At 42.1% G+C, this 22966-nt stretch overlaps 1 protein-coding gene across 2 annotated transcripts; it reads left to right on the top strand.

The window, feature by feature from the left end:
• Positions 1-439: 439 nt before the first annotated feature.
• On the top strand, positions 440-22258 carry LOC131252135 (small RNA-binding protein 11, chloroplastic-like). Of its 2 annotated transcripts, none has more exons than XM_058253023.1 (5): positions 440-614; positions 20687-20755; positions 20850-20956; positions 21045-21165; positions 21834-22258. In XM_058253023.1, exons 1-4 carry the CDS (start codon positions 485-487, stop codon positions 21156-21158), a joined length of 420 nt encoding a protein of 139 aa, XP_058109006.1. In that variant the 5' UTR covers positions 440-484; the 3' UTR covers positions 21159-21165; positions 21834-22258. The 2 variants fall into 2 exon arrangements, with proteins under 2 accessions (XP_058109006.1, XP_058108999.1); XM_058253016.1 differs by having other exon boundaries at positions 21815-22258.
• The last annotated feature ends 708 nt before the right edge of the window (positions 22259-22966 follow it).

Raw genomic sequence — 22966 nt, 5'->3', positions numbered from 1 at the left:
CTGATGCTCACGTGGCAATGTGGGCAGGTGAGTATTCCTAGATTTATTAGATTACAAAATTAAGTCTCCAACTTAACTATAGTAGAAATATTCCACAGTAGAGATGGTTGATGAACAGGTGCTAAGAACCTGCCATGGGGGGCATAAGTGTAACTAAAATCAAACTGTCCAAATCAGATAGATGGAAGCCTAACTTACATCAAACTATCCAATTTAGATAGATAGGAGTCAACAAACAGATTCCGATTAATCGGATGCGAGGATAGTTTGATGAATCTGATTTCTTGGCTACAATATATCCATTGCGGGTCCTTCAATATGGTCGGTTTAATATGAGTTATATACAGTTTTGGAAAGCCCGAGTATTGACCATCACACTCAGCCAGAGCATTAAATACCTCCCCCTCCTCTCTCTCATGTATAAATCAAAATCATATTTTCAACCCGCAGACGGGAATCAGTTTAAGCTCTCTCACTCTCTCTCATGGCGGCATTTAAAGCAATCTCTCGTCTCGTGTTGGGATGCCGCAACGAAAGCCGTAGCCCTAAAATCCAATCCCTTTCTCACCATCTCATCTTTTCAAGAGGAATCGCTTCCAAGCTCTTCGTTGGAGGTAAAACCCAAAAAAATAAAAATAATCCTTGTGCATTTCTGTCCATAGAAGTTCTATGCAGTTCCCTCCTCGTGGCACGCTTGGCAAACATGGCTCGTGATCGGGTCTGTTGGTCCGGTGGGCCGCTGTGTCGATTGAGTATAGGCTGAAAATTTCAGTGATCGGAAACTCTGACCATCCGGTTTCTGTGATTTTTTGCTGGTTGAATGCGGAAAACTGCAGTAGCCACGCCTTTCGCGGGCTGCTGTTCAGACGGTTGATGCCCCTTGGGTTTTTGGGGTATATGACCTATCCATGTGGGGGCCGGCTGGAAGATCACCAGGCCTGTTTGCTATGCTTACGTGCATATTTTCATGCTTCAATGTTGTAGTTTCTAGAATTTTGGTAACAAGAACAGAACTTGTTGTTGACATTAGGCATATAGTTTGCACAAGCGGGACCCACAATTCAGTGATCCGGACCATTGATATGATGGGCCTTAGTATAGATTGCTCGCTTATGAAAAATCTTCCATGTTGGAAAATCTAACCCGTCAATTCATTGTCAGCAAACAGATGGTTAAGTAACTAGAACAATGGTTTATATTCAATAGAAGAAAAGGCCTAAGATTCCGTTGCTGAAGTTTTCCAATCTTGGAGTTTGTTGGTGCATGGACCATCCATATGCCCATAGTATCAATCATTTGGATCATTGAACCATGGGTGCTGCTTTTATAAACTGAAAATCTGATGATAAATGTCCAATCGATTTGGGTAGGCTACTATAGTAAGTAGGCGGACAGCTATTTGTAGTGACTTCTTCAGTTTTAGGAGAATGGATAGCACCTTTGTTCTATTAGCAGATGAATTCGTTATGGGGAGTCTTCTGGTCTGCAGAAGCGAGGAGTAAAAAACAGGGCCTTGATATGTGTCACGGCCCACGATCCTTCTATCAAGGTGCCACTCCTTCATTGCATCGCTCTTCATACTCCCACCCCCACTCCCACTCCCACTTCCTAGCTTATTTAATACTTGCTAACATTTTAAAACAGTCGATCTCGCACCAGAATTTGTTGTTGCTTCGCTTCATGCTTTGTGCAACCACAGGCTGGATGAAGGCCTAGAAGAAGACGACGAAAAAAAAAAGAAGAAAAAAGAAAGATGAAAACAAGCTTAAACTTTACAATTCTAAACAACAGATCCGCAGATAGACATATGAAGTAGATGTTGTGTGCATATACATCAATTGAGACCTGATAGGTACGTTGAGACAAGGTATTCAATAATGGTAATGGTGGTTGTAGGTACTTGGAGACAAGGTATTCAATAGTGGTAATGTTGGTCGTAACAGCCACCCTTATGAACGTTACGATATGGGCCTTAACGGCCGTTATAGGGGCTGTAACAACCGTTACTGCCCTGTAACAGTCAATTTTTTATTTTATTTTATTTTTTTAAAAGGAAGAAAATGTATTGGCCCCGTATTGGCCTATTATGGACCCTTTTAGAACGGGCGTTACAGCTGTGTTTTTTTTTTTTTTTTTAAAATAAATTGAGAATTAACTGTGATTTTCATTAAAGAACAAAAGAAAACAAGAAGGGGGAAAACCCGCTTAGATAGCAGGCCCACACCTATCAAAAAAGAGAAAAATTACAAGAAGACAGATTAATGACATTCGAGTAGGAGTGTACATGGGTCGGGCCGAGTCGAATTGGGCGCAACCCGACCAGGCCCGTTCAACAGCCGCACCAAGCCCGAACCCGGCCCGGCCCGGTCACCGGGCCAACATCTCCAGCCCGAACCCGGCCCGGCAGCAATCGAGCGAGTTCGGGCCAGTTTTGAACCTTCGAGTTTGGGCCAGTTTCGAAGTTAAGGGTCATGTTTATGTTCTATTTGTAGGGTCAGGTTGTATTTGTTTTTTAGAGTTGTAGAAATCATGCTTATTTGATCAGCTGACATCAGATGGTAGACATCCATTGAGATTTCAAAGAAAACTAACACAAAAGTGAATGTATTATGTTGAAAGAAGATGTAGGTCAAGTGTAATTTCATCTAATGAGATTTCAAAGAAAACTAACACAAAACTCCTAACATCCACTAGTCACAAGATTCATAAACAAAACTAACTATAATGTGATGGCCCTTGCACAAAAAATCTAATAAATGAAAATTTTTAATCATTCATTTATTTGGCTAGCGGATGGACAAGCCTGGTTTTATCTTCATAGTTAAAGCCTATTGTCTAAAGACTTGATGACCTATGGTCTAATTGAAGTTATGGCCTTTGATAGAGTGGAGTGGCAAGAAAGGATTCATGTACCCAAACCCAAGTCGTTGGGATAAGGCTTAGATGATGATGAGTTCAGCCCATTGTCTTCCTGTTTAGGAGAGTTTGATCTGAATTTTGAAATGGTCTGAATTTTGGGGTTCCATTTTCTTGATGGGTACATCTTCTAATAGATTGGATGGTAGATACAAAACATGGTGGTCCCCACACGCAATCAGAAAGGTTTTAGTGATGGTCCTCCCCATCCCAAATGCTCCTATGTTTGGCCCGTTAGATTTTAGATTCACAAAAAAATAGAAATAAAAATAAAAATCTTAATTTCTAGTTGGGACTGTTATATGCAGGATGAAGAATGCTAATACACAGGTTGCACCATAGAAGTGTTAGGCAGCTTCCCCTCCAAATGATACACATTGCAAAACATGTAGTGAATGGGAGTGTTGATCTGGTGGGCCTACATCTGTACATGCTATATCACAAAAATGGAGATCAGACCATGTTAGCCATCCAATCAGTGGCCTGCAAAGGAATGGTCAGAGCAACAATCCACCTTCAACCAACAAAACTAAACAATTTGTTGGCCTAAAGACATCTAAGTGGTGGCCCACCTCATCAACGGTCCTTATCATGATTCATGACTCATGATTGCCACATTTACTGTGAGGAGGGAGCTGTATAGAAGTTCCATGATGCAAGCTGCAATGCATAAAACATTTCTCATGCTGGATTTCTATGTGCACCATGTCATGGAACTGTGTAAGAGAAAACCACGTGCATACAGTTAAAACCATGCCATCTCATGGATTTGTTCTTTTAATAGATGAAAATCAAATAAATGGTCATGATTTTGTCAAGTCTATTGTGAGGAGGGATTTGCATAGATCTCTGAGGACGAGATCTGCATGTTAGCATTTGTGATGACCTCTGGATAATCTCTATGGCAGATAAATAAAAAGATTTAAGAAAAAAAGGAAAAAGATAAATCATTCATTAATTAGGCTTCACCTTGGATTGGTACTCCGGTGGTTGCACGGACGGACGAGCAGAGAGAGGCGGACGGCCTCTGGTGGTTGCACGGACAGACAAGCAGAGAGAGGCGGATGACCTCTGGTGGTTGCACGGACGGACGAGCAGAGAGAGGCGGACGGCCTCTGGTGGTCGCACGGACAGACGAGCAGAGAGAGGCGGACGACCTCTGCTGGTCGGACAAGAGAGAGAGGGTTGTTGGTCGTATGAGAGAGAGACAGATTAGAGAGAGAGAGAGAGAGAGAGAGAGAGAGAGAGAGAGATTTGATGGGGTCGGGTAGGGAGGGAGCGAGTAGGGGAGGAGAGGGTTTGGTGGGGACGGTGGGGTCGGGCGTTTTCAGCAAAAGGGGAAAGTGGAAAGGGACATGGTTTTTTTTTTTAACAGGTTTATATACCTAAAGGCGGGTTGGGCCAAGTCGGGTCGGGTCGAGTCGGGTTTCGGACCGAGTCGGGCCGAACTGGGGCATATCCGAACTCGGCCTGAACTCAGTTTCGGGCTGAGAAAATTGGCCCATCCTGACCCGAACTCAGTTCCGGGTCAGGCCGAGTCGAGCTTTTTCGGGTTGAGTCGAGCGAGCTAACCGGGCTAGCCCGGTTTGTGTACACCCCTACATTTGAGGCCCATTCGAATATAAATTGGTGAACCCTTTTAACTATGACCTCCACCGAATTTGAAACATCTCTAAAACATCTGTTGTTTCTTTCTTCCCAGACTACCCACCAAACGACTAAAAGGGACATTCTCCAAACCACCATAATATCTTTATCTAGGGACACGCCATGCCAGGCTGTGAGCAGACGATCCGTAGAATGCGGAAAGGACCAAGAGACCGCAAACGAAGATAACAGGACTGACCAAACCTGATGGAAGAACGGACGGTGAATGAATAGGTGGTCTGTCGTTTCTTCATTTGTCATGCAACAAAGACAAATGTTTGATATTATCATTCCTCTTTTCCTTAGATTGTCAACAGTAAGGACTTTCCTTCTCCTCACTAACCAACCAAAAATTGAAATCTTGGGAGGCACTTTGTATTTCCACACTTTAGCTGTAATAACCTCATCAGATAACACTGATTTTCTGCCTATGCAAAGATATAGGGATTTCACTGAAAATAGGCCCTTCTTATCCGGGCACCAAACCAACCTATCATTTTAAAGAATATTAGGATGCCAATTGCTGATGCGTTGGAGAAGAGCCGCAAATTCTTCAACTTCCCAATCATGGAAATTCCTTCTACATGGGGGATGCCAAACCACTTCATTGCCATGAAATGAGTCGCAATCAGCAATCGTGATGGAGCAGTTGGGAGCCAAACGATATCTGGAGGGAAAGTCCTCCTTCAGGGCCGAAGCACCAACCCAAATATCTTCCCAAAATCTGGTCTTGTCTCCTTTGCCTATAGAGTGCCCGATCCTATTGCGAACTTCCTTACTAGAGCTTAGCACCCCTCTCCATAGAGAAGAAGCTCTATAGGAGGACTCCTTGGACCACCAGCCATCGGGTGAGCGCCCATATTTACATTTGATTAGCTTGTTCCAAAGTGCCCCTTCTTCAGTCCCAAGTCTCGACCACCACTTGCCTAATAAGGCCCGATTCATATCTTTAAGATTTCTAACACCAGCCCCACCTTCCTGATATTGCTGACACACCTCCTTCCAATCAAGTAAATGAAATTTCTTCTTATCCTCCATCCCGTGCCAAAGAAAGTCCTGTCGTAATCTTTCCAAGGTCACAAGAATCTTAGCCGGACACTTGAAGAGAGACATGAAATATAGGGAAAGGTTAGAAAGAGCCGCTTTTATCAAAGTAAGACGCCTGCCTAAAGATAAGTATCTGCACTTCCACCTACGCCTGCCTAAAGATAAGTATCTGCACTTCCACCTTGCTAAGTAAGATTCAAACCTATCAATAACTTTGTCCCATAAAGCCAACGGGGGTTTACCTACGCATAACAGAAGACCAACGAAGGTTGTCGGAAGCGATCCTATAGCACAACCGAAAAAATTAGCAAACACTTTAGATTCAGCAACATCCAAGTTGACACCAATCATCCTAGACTTTGTCAGATTCACTTTAAGGCCCGAAACCGCTTCGAAACAACGGATAGAGGTGCGAAGATTACTGACTTTATTGAGATCTACCTCACAAAATAAAAGGGTGTCGTCTGCAAATTGGATATGGGAAATGGGGGAATCCATGCCTTTCACCTTGAACCCACCAATAATACCTTCTACCTGACCTTTGCCTAACATGCTTGAGAGGGCCTCACCCACCATAAGGAATAAGAAGGGAGTGAGAGGATCTCCTTGCCGCAAGCACCTTGAACTCTTAAAAAAACCTTTAGGAGACCCGTTTAGAATTATTGAGAAAAAAGCTGACCCAATGCATTCCTTCATCCAAGATATCCACTTGGTCTCGAACCCCAACCTACGAAGCATATATAGGAGAAACTGCCAATCAACGTGATCATAGGCCTTCTCTAAATCAAGTTTGCATAAGAGGCCCTTAGCTCCAGATATATGACTTTAGTGCAGACATTCGGCAGCAATGAGGGCGCTGTCAATGATTTGCCTTCCAGGAATAAACGCACTCTGATTATGGGAGATAATCTTGTCTAACACCCCCTTCAATCGAGAAGCCAAGACTTTGGCCAGAATTTTATAGGGCCCTCCAAGGAGACTAATCGGCTTATAGTCTTACAACGATTCCGCTCCACGAATCTTAGGAATAAGCACAATAAAAGAAGCCCCCATCGATCGGGATAGCCTACCGTTGATGAAGAACTCCTTGAAGAAAGCCATAAGGTCATCCTTTAAAACATCCCAAAAATACTGATAAAATGTAATCGGGAAACCATCAGGCCCGGGAGCCTTATCGCCTCCCAGCGCTTGGACCGCCACCTTAACCTCCTCTATTGTAAAGTCCGATTCAAGAAATGACGCTTCCAACTTAGAGATACGCTGGAACGAAAGAAAATCCAGTGTCAGTCTACACTAACCTTCTGCCTGAAGAAGGTTTCTGAAGAAAGGAATGGCCTTCTCTATAATACGGTTTTTCTCTTCAATCCGCTCACCATTCACCAGCAGACTACTGATCTTATTCTTTCTTGCTCGCGCACTGGCCAAAGAATGAACATATTTAGTATTTTTGTCTCCTTCCTTGATCCACTTACTCCTGGATTTTTGCCTCCACGACATCTCGTCTTCGGACACCCTAGCTGAGAAATCTTGAATTAGCTTGGCTCGTCTAGCCCAAATTGTACTGTCGGTAGGCCTGTCTTCGATCGCAACATCTATGGACTGAATCTCGAGCAGAATGGCCTCAGTTTCTTCCTGCCTTCTACGCAGATCCACCTTCCAAGCTTTTATCTTCTCCTTCAACATATTCAATTTTTTGGTAAATCTGTACCTTGCAAAGCCATCTATCTTGAACCCTTTCCACCACTCCGAGATAATCTACGTGAAGCCCTCAATCTGCAACCAAGAAACATCAAACCTAAATGGTTTCGGACCCCAGTTGTCTTCCTCCATAGAGAGGATAATTGGACTGTTATCTGAAGTCGGACGAGGCAGCGTGGATTGCGAAAACAGAGGGAACTCTTCAATCCATTCCCCTGACAGAAGAAATCTATCCAGGCGCGCCAGAGTTGGGACCGATCTCTGATTAGACCAAGTGAATCTCGAGCAGATCAGAGGAGGATCCACCAAAGCATGAAGCTCGATCCACCGGGAAAAAGCACGCATGGCAGAAGAGACTCTTCCATCCTTTGATTTCTCTTCTGCATATCGCGTGATATTGAAGTCTCCTCCAATGCAACAGGGACCATCAAAGCTTTGCCTAAAAACATTCAATTCATCCCAAAAGGCAGCTCTATGATCTTCTTGGTTAGGGCCATACACCGAGCAAATTAGACAGGAGAGGTCAGAACTGACCTGTTTGAGGATAACCGAAACCGAGACAGAGCCAACCCAACTACGCTCCAAGGACCACTGGGACGACTTCCAAGCTACTAGGACACCACCCGAGCTTCCTATCGCATTTAACGGCACCCACTTCGCATCTGATTCCTTCCATAGAGAACCCATTAGATAACTGTTGAAGGCCTGGACTTTGGTTTCCTGAAGGTAGGTAATTTCTACTCTACTCCTGCCAATGATGTCTTTTATCAGACTTCGCTTCTTCTTTGAACCCACCCCCCTCTAACATTCCAAGAGAGAATTATCATCTAGGAAATAGATCTTCCCCGTCGCCATCCTCCAGACCTGCCCAACGTAATCTCGTTACAGCTAAAAGAGCTGGATAGGAGACTCTATAGTTCTCTATTTCTTCCTGATTTGGGGAATTGAATTCTTGGAGATTTAGAACCTTGAATGGGACGCCCGCAAGTCTCAATACAATGGAACAGGGCAACAAAGTCTTCAGGGTGGTCTCCAAATGAGAGCCCTAAAGATCTCCCAACATGGCCCAAAGCTTCCCTTATCCACCTTTTGTCCTGAATTGATTCAGTGAGCTTCGCCCTCTGCGCTTCCGAAAGAATATCTTCCCCAGAGACTTGTATCGGGGTCCCCATCCTGATCTGAAGTGGCTCTGCTTCGATGATACCTTCCCCATCATGTTCCTGAAAAAGAGCTAGCAGGGCTGAGTTGGATAATATCTCTGATTGGGAGTCCGAGCAGGGCGAAGAGCTGCTCAGCATCTCGACCTACTCTTGGAAGGAAGATTCGGTGTTGTTAGTAGTACTATTTCCGCCCTCCAGCGCTACCAGATGAGAAGAGGAGAAGTCGGGAACGTTGGAGACGTTCGCAATTAGATCTTCATCTCCGTGACGATTAGAAAGAAGTTGCAGCGGGAGCTTACTAAGGAGAAGATTAGCTGCCGAAGGGATGAAGTCCGGACGCGTAGGATCAGATTTGAATTGACGGTCGGCTTTAGGATCTAGCCTTAAGGATAGGTTTAGATTCAAGGAGAGCTGGTTCGAGATTTCCGGAGCCTTGGATTGATGGCAAGCTATGGACTCGAGCCTACGGATGGACAGCCGAGCCTCCCACTGGGTTCCATTTGTCTGAGCATGGCAAGCGATTTCGACGCGTGTCTGTACGGGGCTGCTATGATGAGATAAAGAAGGGGTCGAAATGTGCGAAATTAGAGTCACTTCCCGCCATCCATCTATGCAAGAGAGAGGGATCTCTCCCCTGAAGAACTTGACGCGTGTCTGTAAAAGAGGGAACTATGTCGACATCCTTGCATGTGTCGACATCCTGCTTGCTCAGACCGACTTCCACGTGTCACTCTTCTTCACTGCGATTATGACAAGTGTCCTAAGAAAAATCAGGTGTTCCTACGGCGTAGACTACCTCCCTGTCTCGATGTAACAATGGAACTGCGGAGTACCGGAGGCGTACTCCATCTTCTACTTCCCCGACTGTTACAGCTGCTGACGGCTACTGCAAGCGCTCTTTTGACCTTGAAAGGTCGCCCCATCTCGGAATGGGAGCATCTTTAGCCTCCTGTTGAACTGGAAGGGTTACTACTCTCTGATCGGCTGTAGCTTGGATGAAGAGTGGTAATGGCTTCCCCTTCCTCCTACGAATCCTTGCTCGAATCACACCCACCTCCTCGCCCTTCAGCGTTTTGGGATCCAGCTCGATGAGTCGGCCCAAACTCGCGGCGGCAGACTGAAAGAATTCTTCATACCATAATTCTAGAGGGACCGACCATATCAAGATCCAAACCTCTTCAAACCCAAACATCGAAAATTCTTCCCATCTTTGAACAGCAACAATCGGACCTTCTTTGTGAAGAACTCTTGCCATAATTAGAAGATCCAGGTTGTATTCTGGACTCATCCTAATCCACAGCTCGTTGAATCCGATGGGTTTGATTGTATAGCAGGAAGCCGAAGCTCTACAACAATCATCCAGCCACTGTCGAACTTGAGATAAGGAGGCACCCTCCTTGGTGATGGCTACCACTGAATCCTGAAGTCCTTTTGATTTAGCAAAGGCTGACGGATTGACGGAAATTCCTGTGTTTTCGTTTAAACCCGATTCGTCACTATCCCTGTCCTTCGTCTTTCGAGCTCCATCTGCAGTATTTGGATCTGCCTTGCGAGATGAGGAACTACCTCCATTGTTGAGCAGGATCTCTTTGAAGGAGATAGAACCATGCTAGAACGTTGTACTGTTGTAGCTTTTCCTATTCAAGGTCTAAGGTGAAATAGGCCTCTGGGGCCTTCTTCCTGGTTTAAACCTAAGTTTTGGGCCGAATCTCGCCCTCTAAACTCGCATTTTGTCCCCCCCAAAACTCTCACCATCTAAAGATTGAATCACCTTCCGTAGTTCTGCCTCCGAACTCATTCTAACCAAAATGAAACCCCTATATGATCCATTAGCCTTGTTCCTCGACATTACAACATCCATCACAATACACGCTCTTCCAAATACCCTAGATTAATGGGAAGCCATCTAGCTGGGTAGCCTTTAACGAACAAGGCAGGGTAGTTGTCAACATCTCTTTTCTTCCTAGGGGCCATCTCTTTCCTGTGTTTTTTAACTATAGCCCAGTCTTCCTGTTTTTCTTGTCCAGTCAAGGATACCATGACGCCTTTCCCTTTTTCACTGATTCAGCGCGGTTCGCCTTCGGCCATCATCGCCCTTACCGGATCTGTGTCCTCGTCCACCTCTTATGTTACTTCCCCCTCTTTTGCTATCGGCCCGTCATTATTCGTCGCTCGCCGGTCATTTCTCATCTCGTCGCTCGTCGCACATTGTCGCTCATCGTCGCGCATCGTCTCGCATCTTTCTACATCATAATTGTTTTTGAATACTGTGGTTAGAGAAAGATGAAAAAGTAATTAAAGAGAGGTTTCTACAATATCTCGTCCTTTCGATACAAAATCCACCATTTTACTATGGAAACTGAAGGGTCTATGGCAACCCCGACGAGTTCTGTTCATTAGTGTTATGTTGCAGTTATTCAGCATTCAAAGATCAAGGCTGCATTTAGGTGCACAACTGAGTTGAATTACAATTATTCAATTAATAAAGAGGAGATGGCTGATAACAGTAGTGTTCATATGAATTAAGTAGACCTCAGATTGCAGTGTCCTACCTTTCAAGCCCACATGGAAGTAACATAATTGCATTCTGGTGTTTCAATCATCACATGAATGTTGGGTAGATTACAATGTTGATATGGTAGGCGATAAATTATCTCGTAATTGGTTTTACCAAGTGAGTCAGGCTCATCAAGTTGTATTGAGTGCAAAAGATAAAATTAAGAGAAAAGGAATTAGGAGGAAGGGCATCAAATCCACTAACCTAGATCCACTGAAACTTTTGAGATGTCAAAATTTCATTAGGAGAAAGAAACATCAAGAGCTTGTGAACAACTTGATGATACAGAGCTGAGCAGTTAAAATCTCTCTAGCTGGGTTATCAACAACATCATTAGCTTCTATACCAATATGGATTACCGAAATGTTTCTCCTAGATACAACATCTTGAATTTCCTTAAAATGAAGGATACTTTTGATGGCTTGGAATGCACAATGGGAGCCCAACCAATGACATATTTGAAGAGTCCTCTTCCACAATCAAAGGCCTTGAAAAGTAATGAATGTTCATAACCCTTCTCTAAGGGCTGTGTTATGTGCTTCCGAAAGTCATATGCACTGTACCTTATAGATCTAATGGCGCCACTACTAGTTCAATGACCCAAATTCCCATGAGATGAGCCATTGAATATTAATTTCTTATGGCCAATAGAAGGACACAACACACTTGTTCGTGGATCTCCAAATCTTACTATTTCTAACAAGAATGCCTAAAGTAGACTCTCATTGAAATTCAATTAAGAGCTCATTTGATAAAACTGCTCTTGATGTTACCACCAAGGACTGCATCATAAAAAATAAGAAACTTTTTCCCTTTCCTCTTTTCCCAACATGAGACAAATGGAGCAAATGCCACACAATCTTGCTGAATGGATCTAACCCTAACTTTGGAACACCTCACCAAGTTTCGCTTGAAATGGCCAAGAATTCTTGAAGAGCCTAATAAGGTACACCCAAACATATATTTTCCTTCCGTTCTACACATGAATCACATACCTCATGGCATTATGCTCCCAATGTTGCAGATGGTCAAGAATTGAGATTTTGTTGGCTATGGCAGTCCCTGTAAAAGATACAACTCTTAGGGGAGCCAAGGAATTGAAACTCCCATACTATGAGTCGAGATCCGTCATTGCTTGTAGTATGCTTGTCCTACAACCCCCTTCAGGCATTTGAGAGCTTTACTTTCAGATTTAAACTTAAGAAACACCAAATGACTTATAGCTTCTTAGCTTCACTTAGAACACGTTTCCCATGGAATCTTTAACCTATTTACCCAAAATTGTGAGCATAGTATCACTTGGTTGCACGGTTCTTTAATCAGGTATGCTCCCACCTGGAATTATGCTTCATAGTTGTACTTTTGCTCCTACTTCCTAGCTGTTTATTTATTTTTGGAAGATAACAAAATTTTTATTAGGAAGCGTTGAGATGGTGCAAAAACATACAGCCCTAAAAAGAAAAGGAAAATCCTTTTAAAGCATCTATACAAGAGGTCCAGTCCACGACAGATAACATCACCATATTTAATACATGCTCTGCACTCTAGCTTATGTTACGAAAGCATCTCACATTCCTCTCTTCCCAAATAGCCCAAAGACCAGCATGCAAACATGGTTTCCAAAGAGCCCTTGCTTGCTTCAGAAAAGGCTCACCTGGTGTGGTGCAGTCGACTGATGGGAATGATTCGTCCAAATGTAGGCACCTCCAAGCTAAGTGCAAGAATCACACAGTAGAAACAATAACCAATTTTTTTATTCATTTCCAAGTTACCTTGAGACTATTCATGTAAGGCCCTTAAATAGGCTCATTGATGTATAATGAAGATGGGTTTATAATGTCATTGACAACCATATACTTATTATAAAAATGGAAAGGTAATAAACAAATGCTTAAAAATTTAAGAAGGTTTAACTGATTGATTATTGCAAGCTAGCTGGTTGATTTTGTATAGCTAGCTACCTAATGGGAGTGCCTCTTTATTGATGGGTCAATTGTGGGTATGGTGTGCCATAAAGGCCATTATGTAAAGGTAATGGTGGCAACCGTTACACGTTACAAGGTTGTAATGGCCATTTTATGGAAAAAAAAAATAAAAAAATGATAAATTGTGTTATGATAGGAGGTTTGTGGAAGAGGAAAGACAAACCATCGGGAAGCACCAACTCAAGTACGGGAGCTAATCCTAGTGGGATTAGGATTGCAGCGGGAGGTGATTCAGCATTAGGACAATTGATTGGGGGAGACGAGGATGACGATGGGATTTAGATGACGAAGATTGGGAGCAGGTGAGAAAGAAAAAACCAATCCACGACAGAAAGGTAGGGAACAAAAAATCCATGACTAACTACCCAAATCTCTTCGTTGAGGGTTTCACGCAAGGATGGCTGCCTATCAACTTTTCCAGGGTGTTTGGTAGGGCAGGGACAATGATGGATGTAGTCTTACCAAGGGATAGGCATACAGGGGAAGGCATAGGATTCGTGTTTGTTCGGATGAGTTTCGAGGGGGAGCTTGCCAAAGTGGTGAAGCTGCTGCATGGAGAGAACTTTAGGGGTAAGAAGCTTCTAGTTCAGAGGACAAGATTCGGACCTGAGCGTAACAATAATGCAAGGAAACTGACTCTTGTAGTTGAGATTATGACTGGTGCAAGGAAGGCTGCAGCAAAGGAGACAGAATGGAACTCGAGCCAGCAACCCTTTTTCGAGATAGGTCAAGGGCCCTCTTATAGAGAAGTTGTCTTGGGAAAGAATCACTTGGCTAGATGCTATGGTGGTGATTCATCGATTCCGGGAGAGAAGCAAGTAGCGGAAGAAAAGAGGTTTTTAGTGGAGTGCTTCGAGGATCAATGAGTGGTTCGCTTGAATCAGGAAGTGATGTCTAAAGCCTGGGAAGCGCTGGCTCATTCTGTAACCAAAGATGAGGCGAGTATTCCTCGGATTAAGGAATGGCTTGATGAATCAACAGATTGGGGTTGAATGCATACATAATTAAACCCATTGGCTTCAATGAAGTTTGTATATCCTTGTTTCAGGACATAAAGAGTGGACCTTCTGGTGATGGCAAGCGCGCTTCATACCAATGGCCTCATCCTTTGAATTCGTAGATGGGAGGAATAATCCATATTTGGGTATGAAGAATAGTGGATATTCATCTGGGGGATTCTGATAGAACTTTGTTTTGCAGAATTTTATAAAGTTATTGCTGCTTGTCTGGGCAAAGTGTGATGCTCCTCTAACGAAGAATGGGGAAGAAGTGGGGATGGCTAGAGTTCGGATTGGAAGGAAGAAGAACCAGGTAGTTCTAGACACAGTTTTGGCATTCATCGATTATAGGAAGATAGTGATGTAGGTGTAGCAGGAAAGGTTGGAAGGAACTTAGCTCAGATCCGCGGGGCGCGGATGGGGGTATTGGAAGATGCAATAGGTTGGAAGGGAGATGGGTCGACATGATTTCCGACGTCATGAAGATGAAGGTGCACAATCAAAATGTGTAACTAGAGCACGTGTTCCTTGAGGGGACATGTGTGCCATTAGTATCAAAGGGCAGGCACTCGATCGCCTACGATGGAGACATGCGACAGTGGGTGTGCTGCGGGAGCACGGGTAGAAAGTCTTTTAGTGCAAGAGCAGATTTTTCAAAGAGGCCTGGATCTCGAACCTATTCCAAGCCTGTTGGCTTAGTCCGAGCCTTCAGTTTCTCCTTCCGAATCAGAGGACGAGTGTCGAGGGCAGGACACATGTTGGTTGATTAGGCGGTCGAGTTGTCTAGCTCTTGATGCAGTCAACGGCGAGGCACAAGATTGTGACACGTGGCACAACGTATGTACGCCATCTACCCTTGGAAACGATCAAGCCTCCTACGTGAAACACGCATCCAAGCCTTTAATCGTGGTTAGGTTCTCTTTGATTTATCATCAATGTCTTACACTATGTAGCATAGCTTAGCCTTAACACTACATAGCTCATGAAAATAGCTTAAGTTGCGTGTAGCCTATGCTACATGAAATTTGTTTGCGCTACATAATAATTTGCATATGCTTCCCACAACATAGGCTGTTATACGCTACGTAGCTCGCATTACAACATTAAAATCAATTAATTTTTTCAACAATTTGTTACATTTTTCTATTTTCAATAAAAGTTATTTAATAATTTCAATGCTTTTAGTAAAATAATGTAAGTAATAATATTTAATAAGTTTCGTTGCTTTCTTTACCTTTCTACTTAATCATTGCCCTTTTCAGGTTGTGTTTAATTGCACCAAATATGAAATTTTGTTAAATTTCATTATTAATCAACTTAATTTGGTGTAGAATATCATGAAATTGGTGCAAGCGCAAGCTTGATTCAAAATATGGAAGTAGCTTATAGCTTACGCCTTAGGCAACGTAGGGGTGAACGCTACGCTACACGCTATTCATTATTTAAAACACTGATCATCGTAGCTCGCACCTTGGCCTTCTCGTCTTCTAACGAGATAGCCTCAAAATTATTGTTCCAGTTGCCGAAGGAAATTATCTGGCTCCTTTGTGTCCCTTATTCTGGTGAAGGTCCTATGGTTCGTATTTGCACCTTGGATGCTCCTCAATGTCCATACTTCCATTGGCCATGGCCCTTTTCATAAGGCCTAATCACCTAAGGTATTCCGTAATTGTAATGGTGGTCGTAACTGCCACCACCGTTATTGTTATGATATGGGCTGTCATAGCTGTTATGGTCTTTTTCTTTTTGAAAAACAAAACACCTGTATTAGCCATATAACGACTCATTACGAGTCTGTCACAAGTTGTTTTTCCGTAATGGCCATTGTGGCCTAGCAACGTGCAATGTTTGCTACCATTACCTTCACGTAACCAATGTTTTAAATATCGGCCAATATATCCCACGATATGTCTTGTATCCCACATGTGCAATGCGAAACCCACAGGTAGTGCCAATATATTCCACATCTTCGATCCGGTGACCATTTTCAATTTTTGATCCATTTTTTTGTTAAAATTATGTTAAATCAGTGTCAAATGGTTATAAATCCATTGGTTCTTCATGTTTTGCATGAAAAATCGTGGAGTTGGAGCTTTGATTTTGATATTCATTGGTTCTTCATGTTCTCCATTTTTTTCAAAAATTTTCCTTCAACTAGTTGTCAATTGAGACTAATTTCGAAGTATTTAGGAATATTTGATGAAATGATCATTGCATACACTCTAATTTCGAAATTTGAGTGTAGGTGGTTTGATTTGGGGAAAATTGTGGAAAATTCAAAATATCCCACGATATATCTTGTATCCCACATGTGCGATGTGAAACGCACAGGTAGTGCCAATATATTCCACATCTTCGATCCGGTGAGCATTTTCAATTTTTGATCCATTTTTTTGTTGAAATTATGTTAAATCAGTGTCAAATGGTTATAAATCCATTGGTTCTTCATGTTTTGCATGAAAAATCATGGAGTTGGAGCTTTGATTTTGATATTCATTGGTTCTTCATGTTCTCCATTTTTTTCAAAACTTTTCCTTCAACTAGTTGTCAATTGAGACTAATTTCGAAGTATTTAAGAATATTTGATGAAATGATCATTGCATACACTCTAATTTCGAAATTTGAGTGTAGGTGGTTTGATTTGGGGAAAATTGTGGAAAATTCAAAATATCCCACGATATATCTTGTATCCCACATGTGCGATGTGAAACGCACAGGTAGTGCCAATATATTCCACATCTTCGATCCGGTGAGCATTTTCAATTTTTGATCCATTTTTTTGTTGAAATTATGTTAAATCAGTGTCAAATGGTTATAAATCCATTGGTTCTTCATGTTTTGCATGAAAAATCATGGAGTTGGAGCTTTGATTTTGAGATTCATTGGTTCTTCATGTTCTCCATTTTTTCAAAAATTTTCCTTCAACTAGTTGCCAATTGAGACTAATTTCGAAGTATTTAGGAATATTTGATGAAATGATCATTGCATACACTCTAATTTCGAAATTTGAGTGTAGGTGGTTTGATTTGGGGAAAATTGTGGAAAATTCAAAATTTTCCCAATTTCTCCCAAATTGCTTGCAATGTTATACTCCAGACATGAAATCAAGCACGTATGAGGCTAATCTAATGATTTGTTAAGTCCTTGTCAATTTTTGAAAAATAAAAATCATTTTTTAATTAAAAATTATTATTATTATTATTATTATTATTGTTATTATTATTATTATTTTGAAATTTCCCTTCAGCTAGTTGTCAATTGAGGCTAATTTCGAAGTATTTAGGAGTGTTTGGTGAAATGATTATTACATACACTTTAAATGTTATGCATTCAATTTGAATATAGTTGTATTAGTTCAGTCAGACAATGTATAGTTTAGGACCCTATGCAAAGGAAACCTATTATGTGTACTTATTTTTTGAGATATTATGATTTAAAAGTGTATATTATAGTCTTTTTTTAAACAATCCCTAAAGTTTCATTGAAAAATTCAACCATTTTACCAAAATTTCCCCATGTTTCTCAAAAAGTGCGATAAATTACTTGATACAATCGATATATCCCGTGCTATAACCGATACGTATCTGTATCCTAAGGATGCGTAACATGATACCGATATTTCGAACACTGCATGTAACGGTCGTTATGGCCCTAAAACAGCCGTCACGACACACCATGTAATCGCCTCTCATCTCTTAAATCCACACCTTTACTATGGTGAGGGTCCCCAACAATATAGCTTGGAAGGCCACCCTCTTTTAATGTAGAGTATCGTCTAACGTGCTTAGAGCACCCAACAACTCCCCCTGAATTCCCTCGAGCCCACTCTTGAGGCTTCTATGTTGTTGTCCATCAATTCAAAATGATTGTGCCCATTAGCCACCACAATCTGCAACTGTGGGAGGTTGCTCCTCCATTGCTGCCACCATGTACTTGGACTCGGTGATTTAAATATCAGTATCAATGCACAAATTGCACCCTTGGGATATGGAAACATGTCAATATCACATGGGAAATATCACGGGTATTGGGAAATGCATTATTGTTTGAAGGAAACATGGGAAAATTGATGGAATTTTTCAATGAAACTTCAGGATATGTTGAAAGAGACATGATTTCACGCTTAAAACTCAAAAGATCACAAAAACAACCATGCATAATAAATTTCATTTGTATAGGGTGCTAAACTATGTTTGATAGAAGTGGGATAATTATATCCAAATTGAGTTCATATATTTCACAAGTCATTCAATAAAAGTATGAAAGCAGTTTCCCCTAGATAAATTTGGGAGAAAATGGAGTTTTGTTTCGTTTTTTTTTTTTTTTTTCCACAATTTTTATGTATGGCATGTATCGTCAGCATGGGGGACTTTTTAAAAAGTTTTTTTTTTTCCGGGCAATATCGCAACATGTTGGTGATACACTGCAATATTGTGTGACAAAGGAGAATTTGTTAACTCCCCCTGTACATGTATGGGCCCCATGTGATATCGATAGGATACTATCAATATTTAAATCATTGCCTTCTCCCTTGGCCTGTTGATACCATCTCGTTCTCTCGAACTTGCTCGTCAATCACCTCATATGGCCTTATGTCTCTCTTGTCTAACAAGCATTACGATCCCTTCGTAACCATGCTCTAATGCCACTTGTCATGGCCTAAGTGCTTCCCCAAGTGTAGACTGTGCAATACTCGTACTGACATCTTCATCGTGGATGAGTCAGTCTTCAACCCAAGTGTAGCAAGCTACTTTGAAGAGAAGAAAGCATGCAAGATAGACTTGAAGGCAAGAGAACTTGTATCGTTTTAGAAAAGAATTAATGCAGGGGCATTTTCACATCAGGCTCAAGTGGGGTGGCTTGTGGGATGCAGGGGCACACTCAGGGTGGGCGGCTCGTGTGAGGCGGAACCCATGTGATGTGGGGCCCACGAGGGAGGTTCGGCCGATGACCTAACTCATGGGATGTGGGGCCTGGGCTATGAGATAAAGGGATTGATTCACCACGCTCTATCAGTTCGAGCTTTTAGAGCAAGGGTTAGTTGTCCTGCGTTATGAATCCTTACAACTTCTGAGGTTTTTAAGGTTAGTTACAAATATGAGGTTGTATTCCCTCTATGACTCTTTATGTTTGTTTTGTGGGGATCCCATGTCGATTCTGCATTTAATGTAGGTTCTTGAATGACTTCAGCAAGAAACCCACTTCTCTTATGGAAATACTGTAACTTCTTGTGTGGAAATCCTATAACTTAATGTAGTAGCATCTCTATGTTTGGATACGATTTTGGTAACTGCTTGACGCCTAGAGGTGCACACGAACCGAGCTAGCTCGATTAGCTCGCTCGACTTGACTCGAAAAAGCTCGATTCGACTTGGTTCGAAGCTTAGTTTGAGCCGAGTCGAGCTGATTTTTTTAGGTCGAAAATGAGTTTGAGCCGAGTTTGAGCTGGCCCCAGCTTGACTTGACTCGGATCGAACCTAGCTCGAATTGAACTCGGATCGAACCAGTTCGGTGACTCGGTTACTTTGATATTGATGTTGCTCACCAAGTGTTTGATGAAATGACTCAACAAAGTGTGGTTGGTGGCAAGGAGGGTATGTTTATGAAACCAATACCCTTTTTTTTTCTTGATTTTTATGTTGTGTAGAAGGTGTTTGATAAAATACCTGTAAAACCATTGCTGCTGTCTCAAATACAGTGAGATTTTGAAGGTGCAGTCCAGGTGTTTGTGAAAATGCTGCATAGGCGAACTCAGCTCGATCTTGGCTCGAATTGGCCCGAGCTGCTGACCGAATTGAGCCGAGCTGGCCGGTTAGGCTCGAGGACCGAGCCGAGCCGAGTTCGAGCTGAGGTCAGCTAGTGGCTGAGCCGAGTCGAGCTGAGGCCAGCTCGACTCGGTTTGCCTCGATGTACACCCCTGTTGACACCTTCAAACCAATTCCAAATATGTTTTGTAGCTTTGTGAATCCATTTAGAGGTGTGGTTGGTTTTTAAAAGCTTTCATAAATAGGTCCTTACTAAAAATAAAAAAATAAAAAAAGGAAAGAAAGTTAGAACTCGCCACTTCACTTCAAAGGGTTGTATTTTTTAAGAGGAATTCTATGATCCCTGACTTGAGGATGTGCATAATATATATATATATATATAGCCATGTTTTTGGTTTGTACAAGTGTGGCCCATGGTTTGGTGATCCAAGCTTTGATGTGATGGGCACACCATGGATGGGCAAGGCCCTAGAAAATCTCTCATATCGGGTGATCTTAGCCATCCAATCTGTCGCCATTTTTAGTTGAATTTGGACCTTTTCTGTGTAGCAAGCTATAGGGTTATGATTGTCCCATTGAAGAGACCTCTTTTCGGAGCATGGGCCCATCCATGGCAGAGCCATCATATGTGATTTGGGTTGCTGAACCTTGGGCCCCAATCCCATAAATGTTAACCCAAGGATACTATTTTTGTACATGGATGGATGATTGCACAGATTCTGATTTCTGAAATTCCATCATGGCATTGCTACAATTCTTCCATTTTATGCTCCAATACTCTGCAGCGACCACCTGAATTCTAGAATTCCTATTGGCCAATGCTTCTATACTGTTGCTGTAGATATCTTCTACACTGATTCCTTTATGAAAATTTTAATTCCGGGTTCATATCCTTCCTTACGGATACTTTCAGGGCTGTCATTCTATACAACAGACAAGGCATTATCCGAAGCTTTTTCTCAATTTGGCGAAGTGATCGAAGGTTTCCACTTTTCATTGATGTTTAGAACGTTCACCTTTTCTTTATCCTTGGAACTAATCTGCTGCAGTTCATTTCTAACATGTTCATTTACCAGCTAAAATCGTAATGGACAGAGTCTCTGACAGATCGAAAGGTTTTGGATTCATAACATTTGCCTCAGAAGATGAAGCCCAAAGAGCTCTCAGAGAAATGAATGGGAAGGTGAATTCCAGTCCATTTGCTTTCATTCTTTTTATTTGGTGGTTCCCGTAGATGTGACTTCTAAAATATTTACTAGTAATGAAACCAGGTATTGAGTGGACGCATTATTTTTGTGGACAATGCGAAGGCCAGAGCACGGTTTGATGATGGAGGAGTGCCGATTGCCAGGGGCCCACCTCAACCTGCCCCCAATGAGGATTGATTACTGTGTAAATCTCTCAAGATTTCAGCATCTAAGCTAGGGAATGATAAGGTGCTGGGCATTATACCACAACAGTGGTGGTGAGGTGGCTGTCTACTGTACAGGTGGCATGTTCCTCAATCTGAACCACTCAAATAATGGATCACTGTAGGTTGATCACATCACTCAAATCAAATGACTGGGCCATTTTTTTTATTGAATTTGGACTATATTTATTGTTACTGCCCATTAGATATCAACCAGATTGCCAGTTGAGATCATGCTTCTGGTGTATATTTTTTGTTATGATCCACCAACCAGGGACCCCACTATTTGGCCAATTCAGATTTGAACTAATGCCATGCGTCCAGTAGGCAAGGCAGAAACTGCATTATGTTGTTGGAATAATGTCCCAGCAACCTATGATTTCCGACAGTACTGTATATAACTATATAACGTTCATTGCTCATTAACCATTGTGGTCTGTGTGTGGAAGGATTTAAGAGGTAATTTGCACGCTTGTCAATCACATGTGGGGCCCAGACCACTCATTAGGCAGGGGCACCATGAACATGCTCTATAGCCCAAATATCAACTCCCGGTTATCATTTGGGCCACATATCATGCATTAGTCCGTTTTTCCCCATAAACTAGTGGCCCACCTGATTTTTCAACAGGTCTGATTGTCTCTCGCAGCTGATGAATGGCCAGGATCTGGTGCACACGTGCCACGTTGGCATGTGGACTGCTAACAGCCTTGGCAATTTCCAACTTTGGCCTGTAGGATTGCACAATGTTGATGGTTCATCTGGTGAATCCCACTGGCGATTGCATTTTGTGAAGCTGCACATTAGATGATTGTAAGTGTCATATGGGAGATGTGCGTTCATGCTAATTTCTTTGTGAGCATTGGTTTATGGACTGCCAATTAGATATGATTATAATGGTTCAATGAATATAATGAAGGGTTCTTTTGGGAGTTAAGGTTTCCCAGAAAAAGAAAACGCAGTTTCTACCATTTGACATGAAAAAGTTCCATCCAATGTGTGATACTGGTGAGCCATAGGCAAAAAGAATAATTCTTGGACAATGAAGATTATCTGATTGTTTTGCCTTTTGAATGTGTTCTATGGTTCTCCAGTTAACTGTTGCCTTTTCAGATCATTCACTGACTTATTTTTCTGGGCTATGGGGCCTTATGTGCCACAAAATCAATTGTACCGATGATATGATAGAAATGATTTGGTATGCCTTGTAGCATTATTTGTATTTCTAAACTACCATCATTTCTTCATCATCATCTAATACTCCACATTTGATTGCAAAACATGCAATCCTGAGTTGTTTTGCCCAACATCTGGTTTCAAACAGGTTTCTCGTGTTCCTGAAACATGCTGGGAGCATGGCAATGACTCGGCAATTCATTCTGGTTTGTGGAGGGGCGGGTGTGAGTTTAGTTATTTTAAACTATGTTTTAAAGCCCAAACTTGGCTTGACGGGTGATTTATTTGGGGTCTCTATAGAGGAGCCATTTTGGATTTGGACTACCAAAGCCTGGTCCAACAGTAACACCATTTGAACCTGGCTTTTTGGGTCCAATGGGCGAACCATTCAATCGGAGCTTTTCAGGTGTAACAGTGGAATATAATGCAGAGAACAGAGAGATTCCTGTGAGTAAGCTTTCAAACTGGACTAATTGTGTTGTTCGGGCTCTCGTCTTGAGCTATGAAACTTTTGAGGATGCATCCTTATGGGAGAAAAAGATAAGCAAGAAAGATGTCCGACTAAAGCCTCTCCTACCATGCCTTCCCTCTGTACCCTTCATATTT

Source organism: Magnolia sinica, chromosome 1 (assembly GCF_029962835.1).
Source record: "Magnolia sinica isolate HGM2019 chromosome 1, MsV1, whole genome shotgun sequence".
In the NCBI taxonomy this organism is placed as follows: domain Eukaryota; kingdom Viridiplantae; phylum Streptophyta; class Magnoliopsida; order Magnoliales; family Magnoliaceae; genus Magnolia; species Magnolia sinica.
The sequence above is the reverse complement of the archived record's forward strand: the minus strand, read 5'-3'. Positions and strand labels throughout refer to the sequence as shown.

Excerpts from the sequence above, each read along its gene's own strand:
- LOC131252135 (XM_058253023.1), top strand. The coding sequence starts at position 485 with ATGGCGGCATTTAAAGCAATCTCTCGTCTCGTGTTGGGATGCCGCAAC. Across the intron at positions 615-20,686 it reads TTCCAAGCTCTTCGTTGGAG|GGCTGTCATTCTATACAACA; the intron begins GTAAAACCCAAA and ends GGATACTTTCAG. Across the intron at positions 20,957-21,044 it reads TCAGAGAAATGAATGGGAAG|GTATTGAGTGGACGCATTAT; the intron begins GTGAATTCCAGT and ends TAATGAAACCAG.